Here is an 18097-nt window from a genome sequence, read left to right on the forward strand (position 1 = left end):
ATTTTCACTCCAATGAGGACTTGAGTAGAAGCAAATCTAAGCCAATCGAAGGCTTGAAGGTGGGGTTGTCCCGCCTTCCGCCAGAGGGACCAATAGAAAGCGCAGGCGGCGTGTTTGAAAGCGAGGCCAAAGAGGGTGGGAGCGCGTGCTGCTGGGAGTTGTTCGGAGGTTGGCGGCGCGGGGCTGAAGGTCCTCAGGCGGAGTGATCATGTCGCACAAACAAATTTACTATTCGGACAAATACGACGACGAGGAGTTCGAGTATCGGTTAGTGCCGACGCGGGGGCAATATCAAGGTCGTGAGTTTTGACACCTGAGGGCACGAGAAGTTGGTAACGGGGACTGAAACAGCAGAGTTGGCGCATGCGCGGGAGGTTAACGGGAATGGGTGTGTTGCGAGTGTAAAGCGCATGCGCGAAAGGTAGGTGGGCAATCAAACAAAACCCTAAAGTGATAGCGAATTTGGAAGGAGGTGTGGGTGGTCGTGGTTAGAGTGTTCGAATGTTAGAATACTGACCACTCTCAGCTTTGCGGGTTTCTGGACCATTCTCCCACCTCAGTTGAGTAAACTGAACTTGCTTTCTTGAGACTGCTTGTATTACAGCCACACCGTAGAGCCTTCTGGGAGAAGGGGGCAAAGGCGAAGCTTGAATTTTCTTCGAGTCTTCAAAGTGAGGGGAGTTCTAAGACAGCCTGATTGTTGCTTATTAATCCCTGGGAAAGGGGCGTGGTTGTCTGATTTGTTTCAGGAAGGGGAGCTTCGAGGAATTGGAATGGAATAAAACTGACCAGGAACACTGAGGCTTAATGTGGCCGTAATAGATTACCGTCAAATGTCTGAAGGGCATCTACTTGGGAAACAATTATGGAGTGTTTATAGGTTTCAGGTGTTCTGCTAAAGTACATGGATAAGCCATGGTCCTTGCTTTCAACAGACCTAAAAAATATGTGGAAATACTGACAGGCTTCAGAAAGAAGATGATAATTGGTATGATAGAGCTATGTACAGGTAGGTTGTGGTGGGAGCACGTAGGATTTACCTAGCATGATAAAGAAAGGACTCCGTACAGAGTTTGCTCATAATTCTAGATTAGAAAATAAGGCGCACACACACAAAAAAATAGGCAAGACAAAGAATTTTACAAACGTTGGCATTCCACTAATCTGTAGCAAGCATTAATAGTTAAAACAACAGGAAGCTTGGTTTTCTTATGTTTCTTCAGCCTAGTGCAGGGCTCTGAACCTTCTGGAGAACTTGGTGTATGCTGACAAATAACACTATTTGCATTATTTTTATGCCAAGTCCTTGGGAAAAGATCCCCAGCCCTGGGATTCCACTGGTGGTCCGGTAGCTAAGACGCCAAACTCCCAATGCAGGGGATCTGGGTTCAATCCCTGTCAGGGAACTAGGTCCCACATGCTGCAACTACGATCCAGACCAAAAAAAAACAACAACACTCCAGCCCTGTTTGAACCCAATTAACTTCTTTTCCTCAGCTGTTTTTCTCTACATCTGAACTAGGCTAACTAAAATTATGTGCTTAAAATGTCTTTGCAGGGCTAGGGAGACATCACTAGTTTCATCCTCTGGAGGATGTAAGTCTTGCAGTGATATTTGATTTAAGGAAAGGTTTGTTTTGTTTTTTTGGTCTAAACAGTCCTGGAATCCAGTCTTTATGCCAGGGGCTTGTTAGGATGTGAGCTGTTTTCAGACATTTAGACTAGAATTGACTCTCCGGGTGGAGGGTGGGGAGGGCAGGAATCCCTTTTACTTAGCACAGAGAGAGCATTCAATACAGTTTCACTGAACATAATCAAGTCTGGGTCACCCCAATTCAAGTAGTAATTTCTTTGCTATAAAAGGAGACTTATCCTTGATTAAGAAAGCATGGAATCTCCCCCAAAGAAGTCTCATGGCACATCCTTTCAGAGTTGAAAAATGTAACTGAGGAGAGATTTTAAAAGATAAGATTTTTCTATTTCATTCTTGGTGGTGGGGGTGGGTAAAAGAGTCTTTATTTCATTAGCAGATAAGTGCAGGTCATCTCAGATTTAGTAATCAAATGGTTATGAGAAAAATATGTTTGCCTTCAGGTTTTTGTAAAATTGTAAATTTTAAAACTTAAAAATAAGAGTGGATTGTGGACTTTTTTATACATAGGCCATAGAAATTTATATAACTATAAATGTATAAATAGATACCTTTGTTGTTGTTTAGTCACTAAGTTGTGTCCAACTCTTTGCAACCCCATGGATTATAGCCCTAGCCCGCTAGGCTCCTCTGTCCATGGAATTCCCCAGTCAAGAATATGGGAGTGGGTTGCCATTTCCTTCTCCATATATTTGATTTTATGTTCTGGCTCTTCCACACAGCACTCCCTGATAGGCCTTTCCTCTCTGAAATCACTTCTCTCCCTTCCTTACAACCCTGTAATGTATCATCAGTGGCTGTAATTTTTGTACTCATTCACGGGTGTTAGTAATATGTACTTTCTAGTACACTTTCGTGAGAATTTACGTAACTTGGGCTTTATCTCTAACTGCCTTTGCACTACAGTAAGATTTTATAAACTCCCTGCCATTACAAACTGGTTTCTCTTTTCTTGTCTGTCTTGGCTTTACCTGCTGGCCCCCTCATCTGATAGATTGTACCCAGTACTGATACAAATTTCCCACCTTCCCATGTTTCTATTACAGGCATGTCATGTTGCCCAAGGACATAGCCAAGCTGGTCCCTAAAACTCATTTGATGTCTGAATCTGAATGGAGGAATCTTGGTGTTCAGCAGAGTCAGGGATGGGTCCATTATATGATCCATGAACCAGGTCAGTGCAATGGCAGAAAGCAACCATATAGGACCAGGAAATGAAGGAATGATAGGTGGGGATGATTTATGGGTTTCTTAACTCACCAGCCACCTAGAAAAACAGGAGTGACCAAAAATAAGAAATAAAGTATCTGGGAGGTATCTGGGAGGTTCAGATACAATCTGTCACTGGAGGAGGGGGGAACTCCTGTAATCTCTAATTTAGTCAGAGAATATATGTATATATATTTAAAGGCCACATATATCTTGGTGTAGAGGTTATGGCCTCTTCTTCATTCTCCATCAGAAAGTGAATTTTGAGATGTGTTCCAAATAAACCAAGGAAAGTATATTTCTTGATAAGGCACCAGACACCAAACTACCAGGCAAAACTAATAAAGGACACCCTGGGGCTATAGAAACATAGCAAGAAAACTGATATTAACAATTCTGTGCTTGGCACACAAGCCAGGCTTCTGAGTCTGCTTCTAAGGCCATATGCTTAAATATTCATTTAGTTACAAAGATCTAAGTGGTGATAGCTGGGAAGTGGGAGTGGGATACACTATAGGCTGTGCATAGGGTGGTGTGATTTCACTTACTCTTTAGGTCTCACTCTTTCAGAACCTCATATCTTGCTGTTCCGGCGGCCACTGCCCAAGAAACCAAAGAAATGAAGCTGGGGAGCCACTTTTCAGCCTCAAGCTTTACACAGCTGTCCTCACTTGCTAACATCTTCCTGATGACATTATTGTGTTGCCTTCTTGTTTCTCACTTTGATATTTAAAAGATTTTCGATACACTGAATGTGCTGGTGACTGCTTTGCTTCTTGAGCAGAACTGACAGGAAGGACCACAGCCCAGCTGGATGAGTGAGTGCTTTCTGGGTTGCAGCCTCAGCTAAGTGTGATCCCCCCGAACCTACGTGAGCTCTGAATCCAGTAGAACACGCTTGACAGATGGAGGAAGCATCTGAGAATAAGACCACGTCTATTACAGGGATTGTGTAAACTTGGCTGTTTTGGGTTTTTTTTCCTGCCAGGTGTTGTGTATGTTGATTTATGTTTCAGTATATTGGAAACTTTCCATTTTATTCCAAGAAATCTGTTCCATGTTAAAAGCCATGATTAAAGAGGAAGTTTTTATAATCTAATTCTCTAATTGTTAAAGTTTTTTTCCCCCCTTCTCTCAGGGCATCACCCTCACTATCATAGTTCTAATTATATGCCCTTCAGTAAGATAATGAAGTTCGGCTCTTTGTTAACATGGAGGTTTGTTTCAACATTCAAGTAACTGGTTTGTAATCTACTTTAAGTAGACTTTGCTGTCAAATATCTACTGAAATATATTTCATTAACTACAGGCCTAAGAGAGGTAATATAGGGACAACATCATCTCATCAAAACAAATCAGTTGTTCTCTATGGTCAGGTACTTCCATTAACATAGTCTGATTTTTTTGAGGGGCACACAAGTGTTCTTGGGGCTTCCCTGGTGGCTCAGACGGTAAAGAATCTTCCTGCAATGCAGGAGACCCAGATTCAATCCCTGGGTTGGGAACATCCTCTGGAGAAGGGAATGGCTACCCACTCCAGTATTCTATTCTTGCCTGGAGAATTCCATGGACAGAAGAGCCTGGCGGGCTATAGTCCATAGGGTCACAAAGAGACTACACTTAACAAGGGTAAAGTGAGGCTGCTAGTATACTCCACTTCCTGACCAGCCTAAGGCTCCAGCACACCTATGGCCTGTTCACTCCACAGGGTGGTTTGGGGGTGTTTTCAGTGGTTCTCACTTTGGCCAAACATTGGAATCACCTAAGTAGCTTTAAAGTGCTGATGCCTGAATCATTCCCAGGGAAGTTGACTTAATTGGTCTGGGGTATGGCCTGGATAAGGGGATTTCAAGCATTCTTAAACAGGTAGTTACTGCACTGAGCTTTGAGAAAATGGCTGTAAACTGTGGCTATTTAAGAGACATTTTGCCAAATAATAGCTTACCTTCTAATTTTAATAGTAGTGCTAAGTAAGGGAGATTAATCTTCCTACTTTCTCTTATTTTTCACTCATTTATTCCTAGAGCAGTCAGTAGTAGTCAGCAGTAGTTCAGGTGTGGTCCCTGGTCCAGAAGCATCAATATCACCTGGAAACTCAGAAGTGCTCATTCTGGGACTCCACCCTAGACCTACTGAATCAAACAGGGTTGGACACAGTGACATTTTAACAAGCTCTCTAGGTAATTCTGGTGCACACTTAAGTTTGAGAACTCATTAAAAGACTCGAGCTGATGTTGAGGGATAGGGAGGAGGCATTTCAGGAGGGGGCTTGTCAAATATCACCATGATTACTAAGAAAGATGCAGTAGCATATGGCTTATGCCATTAGGAAAGCCTGTTCGGTTTTTTAGAGCGGAGACTCCCTTAATTGGAAAAACAAAACTGGGCTTATTACTTGAAGGTTCTAGAAGCCTGGCTCTATCATTTACTGTAGTGTTTTTGTGGTTTTTATATGGCATCTCTTTACCTTTTTGAGCCTGTTGCCCATCTGTAAAATGAGCATATCTCTCTTAGAGGGGTTTTAGGAGAGTAAAATGAGGCAGGTGTGGTTCAGTATTTCACATGAAATTTTAGACCTTTACTACAAAAAGCAATGGCACCACCATGACAGGAGGGTTTGTTAAATGCAGATCTCTGGCCCCACCCAAACAGTCAGAATCCTGTAGATTTAATCAGCATATTAAAAAGGCCCCAAGACGATTGGTAGGAGTATTAAGTACTTTTAGACCAGAGACAAGTAAAATAAGTGGAAGCTGAGAATCCAAAGTGGACATGTGGCCCTCCCTTTGTCGCTGCCCTCACTTGTACCCAAATGACCAATTAACTGGGAGAGGTTATGTTTAAAGCACCATCTGGAAAAAGGTGGGGCAAGAGTTCGTTGTCAAAAAAGTTGAATTAATTAGCTTTATCGTTTATTAACAGAGACAATGAAATGTCCACACAATAAAAGCTCACCACCAGGATCTCATTAGCTCACAGGCAATCCTGACAATTTTTCTTGGTGTCCGCCCAACTTCCACTTGCTACAATGTAAAATCCCCTTTGACACCAGTGCTAGCCCCTGACCCCTCAGAATGAGTCATGGTTCATGAATAACATAGTATGCTGGAGGAGGAAATGGCAACCAACTCCAGTGTTCTTGCCTGGAGAATCCTAGGGACGGGGGAGCCTGGTGGGCTGCCGCCTATGGGGTCACACAGAGTCGGACACGACTGAAGTGACTTAGCAAGCAAGCAAAGGCAATCAACCCTGACTATTTCATTGGAAGGACTGATGCTGAAGTTGAAGCTCCAATATGTTGGCCACCTGATGTGAAGAGTCAACTCATCGGACAAGACCCTAACGCTGGAAAAGATTGATGGCAAAAGGAGAAGGAGGTGATGGGAGGATGAGATGGTTAGATAGTATCACCTACTCAATGGACATGAATTTGAGCAAACTGGGTAATAGTGAAGGACAGTGAAGCCTGGCATGCTGCAGTTCATCGGGTCTCAAAAGGTCAGACACAAATTAGCGACTGAACAACAGCAACACATACTGTTAAGATAAAATGAAATAAAATTAATAAAGTTTGGTATAATAAAGTAAAAAATATTTTTAAGCTATAGTATTCTATGGTTTGTGAAATAGACATGTAGGACAAGTATTTTCTTTCCAGAGATGAGTTACACACAGTGAACAGCAGGGGACACAAAATTCCGAAGTTATTCTCTACATAGCAATGCACAGTGAAATCTCAAGTTGTAGTGGAAAGCAGATGAGTTATGGAGGCAGACAGACTGTTTGATTTCACCTTGCTCCATCACACATAAGCTGTGTTGTGCTCAGTCTCAGCCATTTCTGACTTTTTGTGACCATTTGGACTGCAGCCTTCCAGGCACCTCTGTCCATGGGATTTTTCAGGCAAGAATACTGGAGTGAGTTGCCATTTCCTCCTCCAGTGGTTCTTCGAGACCCAGGGATGGGACTTGTGTCTCCTGCATTGAGAGCAGACTCTTGACCACAAACCATTGGGGATGCCCACATATAAGCTGCTGCTGCTGCTAAGTCACTTCAGTCGTGTCCGACTCTGTGTGACCCCACAGACAGAAGCCCACCAGGCTCCCCCGTCCCTGGGATTCTCCAGGCAAGAACACTGGAGTGGGTTGCCATTTCCTTCTCCAATGCATGAAAGTGAAAAGTAAAAGTGAGGTCGCTCAGTCATGTCCGACCCTTAGCGACCCCACGGACTGCAGCCTACCAGGCTCCTCCATCCATGGGATTGTCTAGGCAAGAGTACTGGAGTGGATTGCCATTGCCTTCTCCACATATAAGCTGAGTGACCTTTAATTATTTCCCAGCAAGGATCTCATTCAAATATGAAGGAGAAATCAAAAGCTTTACAGACAAGCAAAAGCTGAGGGAATTCAGCATCACCAAACCAGCTCTCCAACAAATGCTAAAGGATCTTCTATAGACAGGAAACACAGAAAGAGTGTATAAACTTGAACCCAAAGCAATAAAGAAAATGGCTACGGGATCGTACTTATCAATAATTACCTTAAATGTAAATGGGTTGAAATTTTCAAAAAGGCTAGGAAACAATTCTCATAGTCATCAATAGTTCAGTGTTGAGTTCATGAATAGTTTTTAAAGTTTGGGACAAACTGTAGTATTTGCTATTTGAAGTACTATTTGTAATTGGCATATTACGATGTAACATTGGTCTTCATTTCCAACTTAAAATGCCTAAAAATGCCTAACAGGTTTTTAGATTTGTGAATTTTAGTTGAAATGTATTTTACGATGTTACTAAACCTGCAGAAATATTGAAATATTTCAGAGAACTTATTCACTGTACATTTAATTTATTTATAAAAGTTATGAACTGTAGAAAGTTTTACTTGTTGGGTCAAATGCTTGTTGCTTCAAATGCTTGTTGCATTTGAAGTGCTAGTTACAAGAAAATCAAATACCTTCAATGTATAAATGCTATTAAGTTTTTAAAGGACTCTGGAGTATAAGTAAGTTTGTTTAAAGAAATTTAGTCTGTTCAACTTGAATCAGCTCTGTCAAACATTAATTAAAAGCCTCATTTAATAAAAAATAAAATAAAATAAAGATTAAAAAAAAAAAACAAAACCTCTCTGACTTCTTAGAATCATGATAACTATAACATGGAGATTAAATCAATATGTGTAGGGCAGCTCAATAAACATTAGGGTTTTTCCTTCAAAAAAAAAAACAACAGTATGTACACGCAGGAATCTGAACACTGAGCGGAGGTTAGAGTCAAGCGTCTCTTTACTTCCAGCACCAGGGGGGAGCACCACAAACACTTCAGAGCCCTCGGCTCCTTCCACTCCTCAGGTTCTTTCCCGAGAGAAAAGCCCCGCCCCCCGGCTAAGGCCCAGCCCCCTCACTTCCGGGTGAGGGTGGCCACGTGGTTGTCGCCAATAACAACCCAGTACTACTCCCGCCCTCTGGCTAAAGCTCGCGAGCGATGGTCGACTACACCAATGGACCCATAGAAGTAGTCTGAGCGACGGCCAAAATAACCAATTAATATGAGGTGAGAGTGAGTCTGAGGCGGGACTCTGAGTACGGAAGCTGCCCCGAGACAGGCGGAAAGGAGAGAGGGAAAGACCCGGTGAAGGGGCAAGAGGCAGGTGAGAACCTGGAAGAGCTCAGCAGTCTGAAGCGTGGCGGGAAAAGACAGGATTCTGGGCTGGAAAGGGTGTGGAAGCCTGCAGAAGAAAGCTGCTGAGTTCTGGTCGGTGGTGGAAGGAGGGAACGCATTTAAAGGGGCCAAGGCCCAGGATAAGGTAGACATTTAAAGGGACAGGTGCCCCAAAGAGAAGAGACATATTAAAGGCCGAGAAGCGATTAGACATATATATATATATAAAAGTGCAGATGCCCTGGATAGAGCCGACCCTAAGACAGAAGACATTTTTAAGTGGTAGGTTCGGGAGAGAAGGATATTTTAAGGAGACTAGGATGGAGCATAGAAGACATTGAAAGAGGTATGGGCTAGAGTTTAAGAACACGTTTATTAAACGGACAGGGATAAAGGAGTCGATTGTCAAGGGCCTGATGAGGAAAACTATGCACTCCTCTTCTTCCCCATTGTCCTTTCTGGCTCCTCCAGGTTCCCTCCACCCCGGAATCCCTGTTCCCAGGCTATGACCCCCAGTGCCCTGTAGACCTGGCGGGCACCCAGTGCTTGCGACCCCTATTTGGGGGTCTGGGTGGCTACTGGAGGGTCTTCCAGAGGGGCAGAGAAGGCAGGACCATGGCATCTAGGGCCTCTGAACCTCCGCCAGGGCGCAGCGTAACAGCGGGCATCATCATTGTTGGAGATGAAATCCTCAAGGTGTGTCTGGGACAGAGGATGGGGGAGGGTCTGCATTCTCCGGTCCTTGGGCGCTTTCTCCACGTTCTGTTGAGGGAGGGTGAACCAGGGCAGGAGCCCTCTTGCTGCAGTCGGGCCCTGGAATGAGTCCAAGATATTGGAGGAAAAGTGACCCTTATTCTTTAAATTACTCTTTTGAAAAACTTGTAGCAAAGTCCCTACAAATTGCCAAGCAGTATGGTAGGGGGAGGAGGACCTTTACAGAAATGACAAGGAGTCCAGTGTGTATAGGAGGTACAGGTGCATGTATTTCAGAAGCTTTGTCCAGCCTATTTGGAAAAATGATCTAAAGCATTCAGGAGAGATAGAAGGAAAGTACTAGAAGGGGGAAATCTCTTCTGAATGATCAGGGAAGTCTCACTAGAGATCATGGTGGGCATCAGGTTTGTAATAGTAATATTGAGTGCTTACTAGGGGCTGGCAGTGTGCTTGTATTACGTCACATATGTGATTTTCCTATTCCTTACAACAACCCTATGATGTGGGTACTATTATTACAAATCTCAATTAGTAGATAATGAGACTGAGGCTCAGAAAGGTTGAGAAGCTTTCCCTAAACAGCTAGTAAGTGGTAGGTGGGATTCCTACTTGATTTGCATTTACTCCAGAGCCAGCCTTAACCACTAAACTCTGTAGAGAAGTAGAAGGAGATGGGGCTGGAAAAGAAGAGTGTGTACACACCATAGACACACAGCTTCGAATATTCTGCAAAGGAGTTTGAACTTTATTCTGTATATGGTTGGAAATAACAAGTGACTTTTGAGCCAAGAGTGACACAATCACAGTGACATGTTAGGAAGGTTGCTGCAGAGGCCTCGGGCAGAGTGCTATGGCAGGACACTGGGAGCCTGGCCAGGGGTCTGTTGCCACCATCCAGGTGAAAAGTGCCAAGGACCTGTTTGGTGGCAATAGGAACAAAGAAGAGAGCAGATGGAGAGACATTTCAGAAGTAGAATTGACAGCGTGAAGGGCCCGACAGGCTGCAGACAGTGTCTGAGGATGCCACTGACCAAAGTGACAACGGCCAGGAATCTGAAGATGCCCTTAAGCACTTGGGGCCAGGGGACTGAAACTGTCAGGGTTGATGAGGAAGTGGATGAGTGGTTCACATAAAATTGATAATTGAATCCATAAGCAGAGAGGAGGTCAAGATCCAAGCGTAGCTATGGAAGCCCAAGGTGGATCACATTACCCCTAACTCCATTCACATGGATTTTCCCACTCTTGGGCCCAGTGTGGGCTTGCGGGCTGCCAGAGGTGGGTGTCCCCCAAAGAGCAGAGTGCTCCATCAGCAGGCAGTTGCAACTTGATCCTTCCTGCTTTGCCCTGCATCCCCACAGCACTGACACGCTCATCTTCCCCATCCCCAATCTCCCAGGGACACACTCAAGACACCAACACCTACATTCTGTGCCGGACACTGCGTTCCCTGGGGGTCCAGGTGTGCCGAGTCTCTGTGGTGCCTGACGAGGTAGCCACCATCGCAGCTGAGGTCTCAGCTTTCTCCAGCCGCTTCACCCACGTCCTCACAGCGGGGGGCATCGGCCCCACACATGATGATGTGACCTTTGAGGCAGTGGCCCAGGCCTTTGGGGATGAGCTCAAGCCACACCCTGAGCTGGAAGCGGCCATCAAGGCCCTAGGAGGGGCGGGCTGGGAGAAACTGTCGCGGGTGCCCGCCTCTGCCCGCCTGCATTATGGCACAGATCCTCGCACTGGCCACCCCTTCCGATTCCCACTAGTCTCCGTCCGAAATGTCTACCTCTTCCCGGGAATTCCGGAGCTGCTGCGTCGGGTGCTGGAAGGGCTGAAGGGGCTGTTCCAGAACACAGCTGTTCAGTTCCACTTGCGGGAAATGTATGTGGCAGCTAATGAGGCCTCTATTGCTCCCATTCTGGCTGAGGCCCAGGCCCATTTTGGGCGCAGGCTTGGCTTGGGTTCCTACCCTGATTGGGGCAGCAACTACTATCAGGTGAAGCTGACACTGGACTCAGAGGAAGAAGGGCCCCTGGAGGAATGCCTGGCCTACCTGACTGCCCGTCTGCCCCAGGGATCAGTGGTCCCCTACGTGCCCAATGCCGTGGAGCAGGCCGGTGAGGCCGTGTACAAACTCACTGAGTCAGGTAGGGGCCTCCTGGGGAAGGGGCAGAAGGCACCAGACCACTGGTGCCACCCTAGGTCTTAGGAGGTAGGCTGTTGGAGGCTTGTCGCAGATCCCAGAGAAGGTAGAAGATAACCACAGCAGATTCATTGATTCTTCCAATAAATATCAATTGAATACCTCCTTTCAGCAACATTGTGCTGGATGTTGGGTGTTTAGCTCAACAGGACAGAGGTACCCCTGCTCTGGACAAGGAGATTTAACAGGAGAGGGGGATGTTAAAAAGGTAATCGTGCATGAGGGGTCAGTGATAAGGGGGTTTCCACATCAGGGAAATCATTCTTGATCTGGGGTAAGAGAAGGCTTCCCTGGGTGAGTGACATATAAGCTGAGTGAAAAAGGATTTTCACATGGCGCTAGTGGTAAAGAAGCCCCTTGCCAACGCAGAAGACTTAAGAGATACAGGTTTGATCCCTCCGTCAGGAAGATCCCCTGGAGGAGAGCATAGCAATCCACTCCAGTATTCTTGCCTGGAGAATCCTGCGGACAGAGGAGCCTGGAGGGATACAGTCTGTAGGGTCACAAAGAGTCAGACGCAACCGAAGCGACTCAGCATGTACACACGCAAAAAGAATTTGGTTAAACCAGGAGATGGGCAAGAGGAAACAGTGTGAAAGAGGGAAGGAAGCAGCATGAGCTTTAGGAGAATGTAACGAAACACGGAGCCCCAGAGGGAATACACTCAGGTGAAGATTACTGTGAGGTATGGCTAAATGGTGAGCAGGGGGCAGATGAAGGAATTGAACACTGGGAAGATAGAGAGGGCCTTAAGCAAGGGCAGCTTGGCCCCCGCTGCCCCCTGACAGCCATTTGTATCTAACTGATGCCCTCTTCCCTGCCTGCCTGGCAGGGTCTTCTCTGGGGGAGAAGGTGGCAGGCGCCCTCCAGACCATTGAGACTGCCCTGGCTCGGTACAGCCTCACCCAGCTCTGCGTGGGCTTCAACGGGGGCAAGGACTGCACTGCCCTCCTGCACCTCTTCCACGCTGCAGTTCAGAGGTGAGCTCAGCCCCTGGAGGCAGACCCCAGAGATAGAGCTGCCCCATTCGCTAGTTCCCCATCCTAAGAAGCAGGAAGGAAGGGGGGTGTCTGGGTGGGGCTTGGCAGGGCAGTAGCCACAGTGACCTCTCAGTTCCGTTCCTCCCCATATTTATTGAGCATCTGACACCTGCCTGGCCCTGGGTATGGATGTGCAAACCACCTTCCCTGACCACAGGGAGGTCACAGTCCTGTCGGGGAGGTAAGGCCTACATACTAGAAACAGGTGTGTGGGCTTGCCAGAGGAAATGGGTTCTTCCCTTCGGATGAGAATGACGAGGAAAAGGGAGAAGGAGAGGATGTCTATCCCAGTGGCCAAAGAGAACAGAGCAAGCTCTCTGGGGAGTGTTTCCCTGCCCATCCTGGCAAGCCAGTGGATCCTGCCCCCTCCCCAGGAAGTGCCCTGATGCTCAAGAGCCCCTCCAGATCCTGTATATCCGCAGCATCTCCCCTTTCCCTGAGCTGGAGCAGTTTCTTCAGGACACCATCAAGAGGTACTAGGGGCCTTGGAGATTTGGGATCCCAGAGGGACTTGGCAGGGCCCACTCCTGACTCCTGGCTCTCTTCCTCAGGTACAGTCTGCAGGTGCTGGAGGCTGAGGGAGACATGAAGCAGGCCTTGAGTGAGCTGCAGGCACGGCACCCCCAGCTGGAGGCTGTGCTGATGGGCACCCGCCGCACTGACCCCTACTCCTGCAGCCTCTGCCCCTTCAGCCCCACCGACCCAGGCTGGCCTGCGTTCATGCGCATCAACCCACTACTGGTATGGGGAAGGGGGTTTATCACCTTCAGTCTCCTGTCCCCTGTCAGTCTTTGCACCCTGGCTTCCTGGAGTGGGAGGCTTAGACCCTTGGCCTTGGATGAAATGACCCCATCAGCCAAAGGAGGCAGTGGTATTTGTTCGTTCAGCCTTTTGATCAGGTTTTATTGAGCACTAATTCAACGGCAAGCATTGTGGACCAAACAGTGTCTTAGACCTGTGCTGTCCAGTGTGGTAGCCGTGAGCCACTTATTTACACTTGAATTGTAATTAACTGAAATGAAATACAAATTGCTTTAAAAAATTGACTTGTATACTTTAAAAAGATGAATATCATGGCTTGTGAGTTATATCTCAATTTTTTAATTAAATACAATTCAAACTTCAGTTCCTTAGTTGTACGTTGTACTAGCCTTATGTCAAATGACTACCATGTTAGACAGCAAAGATATAGACCATTTCCATCATTACAGAAAGTTCTAATGGACAGCACAGGCTTGCACAAATAGCCTCTCCCTTTCCTCCTGGAAATTACATGCCAGTGGAGGGTGGATTGAGAATGGGGAGGGGACAGGATGGTTTATCTCATTGATTGGCGTACACAGAGCAAGATGTACCAGAGAGTTTAGTAGCAGGCCCTCCCTCAGAGGCTAGGGGAGCAGAAGAGCCGGGATAGGCCCTTTCCCAGGTAGATGAGGGTAGATGTGGGAGGGGGAGTATGTGTGACTCTGCTCTAACTCTGGCCTCTCAGGACTGGACCTACAGAGACATCTGGGACTTTCTGCGCCAACTGTTTGTCCCCTACTGTATCCTGTATGACCGAGGGTAAGGTGTTGGGGGAACAGGATGGGTATGTGGAAGACATGAGGGTGCTGGGGCTGGGAACACCAAGCCCACCACAAACCCACCATACCCTCCCCCACCCCCACCCAGCTACACATCACTGGGGAGCCGGGAGAACACAGTACGAAACCCGGCCCTGAAGTGCCTGAGCCCAGGAGGACAGCCCACCTACCGTCCGGCCTACCTGCTTGAGAACGAAGAGGAGGAGCGGAACTCACGCACGTGACTCCCCCACTTGCGCCCTTTTCAAGGAGGGAAGGAAGGAGGCCGTCCTGGGGTCTAACCTGTCAATAAACCACCTCTCCTGTGCCTGTTGCTGTACCTGTGCCTTTGTCTTCCTGCTTCAGGGAACGGGAGAAGCAAAAGGAAGCCAGGCCCTGGCAGCTCGAAGCCCCCAGTGCTCACTCTTAAGAGGAATGGGGGGCAGAGCAGGCTGGAAAGGAGCTCTCCCCGATGATTTTCAGTGCCAACCTCAGCAGGAGCCCACTGGAGGGCAGAAGAAGGGAGCAGTGCCAACCCTGAGGGGGAGGGGGAAGGGACAACCAGGCAATGGACCCAGGGTTTCAAGACCCAGGCGGGAAGAAGGGAAGCTGAGCTGGCCTGGCCATGGAGGATGAAAGATGGAGTGGCCAGGCCCTCCTACTAACCCCATCCCAGCATCCCTGGTCACAGGGGCTGACTCAGCCCATTCTCAGGCCCAGAACCTTCCCTGTGCTAGACCCTGGGGCCCGTGTGCCCACAGTCATGAGGTCTGAAGGGGGTGGGGACAATGTTGATAAAAGGCACTGGACGCAGCTACCACACCCTTCCTCGGCTGCAGCCCACATGCGGCCCCAGACACAGCCCCTAGCCCAGGCCCTGCCCTTCTCCCTCGGAGGGGTCCTGCGAGACACTGGACTCCGGGTTCCCATCATGAAGATGGGCACAGGGTGGGAGGGCCTGCAGCGGACCCTGAAGGAAATGGCCTACATCCTCCTCTGCTGCTGGTGTATCAAGGAGCTGCTGGATTAATGGTGGCAGAGACCTGCCTCCACTCCACGGGCACCATGGCCAGCATCGCTCAGGTGGGCAGGGTAGGGTGGGCAGATAGGAGGCACGGTTGCAACTTCTGTGGCAGAGCCTGCCTCTCAGCTTCCATTCTTCTTTTTTTAGCACCCAGTCCAGCGTCCATCAAGACTCCCGGGGCCAGCTGTGCTTGACCAAGGATGGGCCACAAACCACGAGTGAAGTGCTATCCTGTTTCAAGTTTGTGCCATCTGTCAGACCTGCCTCATCTCTGGGCCCCCATTCCCAGCCCCCACCTCCAGCGCACCTCTGGTGCACAGGAGCTTGGCCTGCTGGCTAGGACCCCAGTCAGACTGCAGCAGGACCTGGCGCTCCTCCAAGTCTGGCTCAGGGAGCCTACGGCCCAGATGGCTGATCTTACCATACACTCCCAATACCAGGAATGGCCTGCCCCCAGTCTCTCTGTTTGAGAATCACTGAACTATATGTATAATAAATAGGCCTTGAGACTGAAAGTTCTAAATGTCTACAGGGGAATCAGAAAAAGTCAGCACCAGAACAGTGTGGGAACCAGGGAGGAAAGGAGGTTGTCCTGGATAAAAGACTGAAAGCCAGGTTTCCTGACTCACTGGTGCCTGGGTGGGGAGGGCGTTGGGTGGAAAGGCCAGGTTCCTCCCAACTTGTAGAAAGGGAGGAGTCTAGCTTGGGTAGGGTCTTCTATGAGGCCCTCCATGTAAGGCTGGGAACCTAAATAGAAGACCTGATCTGGCCAGCTCCCTGCCCCTGAAGATCTTGGGGAAAGTGCTGAGCTGGTACTAGTTCACAGCTTACAGAGATCAGGCCCTGCTCCTCTAGCTCACGCACAAAGCTGCAAGAGAAAGCTGTCCTGCAGGCTTCTGACAATGCATAGGACACAGCCAGAATGAGCAGAATTGACTCTTCGCCTCCCCTTGGCAGCCACCAACACATGCACTCCCTGGGATCAGTACACACCAGTTATTTACATCGTCTTGCTCCTGCCTACTGACATGCCCACTCAGACCCCCACAACCTCAGAGCCAGCCAAAGTGTCCCTCAGATCTCTACCCAGCATTCTCTGGGGCCTAGTTATGCCTTTCCCCCATTCTATCCTGGGATATTGGCCTGGAGGTGGTGTATGCGATCCTCTCCCACTGCCAGGGACCAGCTCTTCCTCAGACTTCTTAGTTAACTCCTTTTCCTCTGGGCTTGTTTTCTTTTTCTTTGTTTGTCAAAGTAACATATGCCTAGAGTAAAGAACTCTGATAATTCTTTATCCCCTAGCACCCCTCCCCAGAGGTAACCATGGTGACCTGTTTCTTGGACAGCACTTTTTTTTAAGTTCTTTAAATTGATGTATAGTTGACTTACAATATTAGTTTCAGGTGTACAGCATAGTGATTCAAAATTTTTAAGATTATACTCCATTTAAAGTTATAAAATATTGGCTATATTCCCTGTGCTGTACAAAATATACTTGTAGCTTATTTATTTTATACATAGTAGTTTGTACCTCTTAATCCCCTAGATCTATCTTGTCCCTCCCCCTTCCCACTTCACTAGTAACCACTAGTTTGTTTTCTAATATTCATTCGTTTTGTTTTTTGGATTCCATATGTGAGCGATAACATACCATATTTGTCTTTCTCTCTCTGACTTATTTCATTAAGCATAATACCCTCCAGGTTCAACCATGCTGTCGCAAATGGCAAAAGATTCATTCATTCATTTAACATATATTATTGAGAATCTGCTATATGTCATTCTGGCTGCTTTGAATACAGCAGTGAACAAAATAGACCCCTGTCCTTATGGAGCGTACGTGCTGGTGGGTAGAGACAGAAAATATAAACAGAAGCACATTGATGTTATTAGGTGACAGGTGCTATGGGAAAAGAGAAAGTTGAGCTAAGGATGGCAGTTGGAGCAATCCTGGTAGGCCATGGTAACAACTTGAGATTGTAGGCTGAGTGAAATAAGGAACTGCTGCAGGCAGTTGAGCATGAACTGATTTTTTTATTTAAAAGGTTCACACTGGCGCTGGGTTGAGAATAGCCTTTAGGGGACCAAGGGTAGAACAGTAGAGACCTCTTAGGAGGTAGTGGGCACAATTGCGGCCAGATGTGTTGGTGGCTTATAGCAGGCTTACAGCCATAGCAGTGGAGAGAAGTGGCTGCATTCTGCATATACTTGTCCTTCTAGTTAATAACATACTCTACACCCTGCTCCGTACCTTGCTGTTTTTGCTTCATGTACCTTGTAAAGGATTTCATACTAGTATATTTACGGCCTGTCCATTCTTCTTTATGGTAGCATGGTACTCTGTAGTACTCCGAATCAAGGTTATTTCTTATCCCTGGCAGCCCCGCATCCACAAAATGCAGGTCAGTGTTCTTCCCTGGTGTCTCCAGGGCCCCAGGGCACAGCAGTGAGAAGGTCCTGAATCCACCCAGAGAGAGGCTAGTGGTAGCGGTGGATAAAGGATTCACCTTCGGCTCAGAATTTGGAATTCCCAGTGGCTCAGACAGTAAAGACTCTGCTTGCAAGGCCGGAGAATCGCGTTCGATTCCTGGGTCAGGAAGATCCCCTGGAGAAGGAAATGGCAACCCGCTCCAGTATTCTTGCCTGGAAAATCCCATGGACAGAGGAACCTGGTGGGCTACAGTCTAAGGGGTCACAAAAAGTCGGACACGACTGAGCAACTAACACTGTTTCCCCATTGTAGTCTGCACCCTGCTTGGCGAGCTCCAGCCCTTCCCTCACTGGAGCTCGAGAAGTCTGCCTCCTTTTCCTTTCTTAGACCTCACTCCCACCAAGCTGCAGCAGTGCTGGAGGTGGATCCTAAAGTCTGAGGCTTCTGACTTTGCCAGGGGAGGGGATGTCTGGCAAGGGCCACTGGGGAAGTGGTAGGTGGAGGAAGGCAGGGCCCAGGGTTGTGGTGGCCCGTGGTAGGAGCTGAAGGAGGGAGACAAGTAGTGACTGCCAGTAGCCCAGGGAGAGTGCAGAGCTGGAAAGAGAGT

General features: G+C 47.6%; 3 protein-coding genes across 3 annotated transcripts; all 3 read left to right on the forward strand.

The window, feature by feature from the left end:
- Positions 1-110: 110 nt before the first annotated feature.
- CKS1B (CDC28 protein kinase regulatory subunit 1B) lies at positions 111-3963 on the forward strand. The gene is made up of 3 exons (XM_055403434.2): positions 111-267; positions 2698-2825; positions 3431-3963. Exons 1-3 carry the CDS (start codon positions 209-211, stop codon positions 3481-3483), a joined length of 240 nt encoding a protein of 79 aa, XP_055259409.1. The 5' UTR covers positions 111-208; the 3' UTR covers positions 3484-3963.
- Positions 3964-9082: 5119 nt separating this feature from the next.
- Positions 9083-14364, forward strand: FLAD1 (flavin adenine dinucleotide synthetase 1). Its single transcript, XM_055403432.2, has 7 exons — positions 9083-9215; positions 10633-11377; positions 12266-12413; positions 12848-12946; positions 13025-13214; positions 13963-14036; positions 14145-14364. The coding sequence occupies exons 1-7, from the start codon at positions 9135-9137 to the stop codon at positions 14278-14280; spliced, it is 1473 nt and encodes a 490-aa protein (XP_055259407.1). The 5' UTR covers positions 9083-9134; the 3' UTR covers positions 14281-14364.
- Positions 14365-14516: 152 nt separating this feature from the next.
- On the forward strand, positions 14517-15562 carry LENEP (lens epithelial protein). Its single transcript, XM_088835835.1, has 2 exons — positions 14517-15118; positions 15207-15562. The coding sequence occupies exon 1, from the start codon at positions 14661-14663 to the stop codon at positions 15063-15065; it is 405 nt and encodes a 134-aa protein (XP_088691961.1). The 5' UTR covers positions 14517-14660; the 3' UTR covers positions 15066-15118; positions 15207-15562.
- The last annotated feature ends 2535 nt before the right edge of the window (positions 15563-18097 follow it).

The sequence above is a fragment of the Moschus berezovskii genome, chromosome 4 (assembly GCF_049115385.1).
Source record: "Moschus berezovskii isolate FMDL1 chromosome 4, NW_MosBer_1.0, whole genome shotgun sequence".
NCBI classification, from domain to species: Eukaryota; Metazoa; Chordata; class Mammalia; order Artiodactyla; family Moschidae; genus Moschus; species Moschus berezovskii.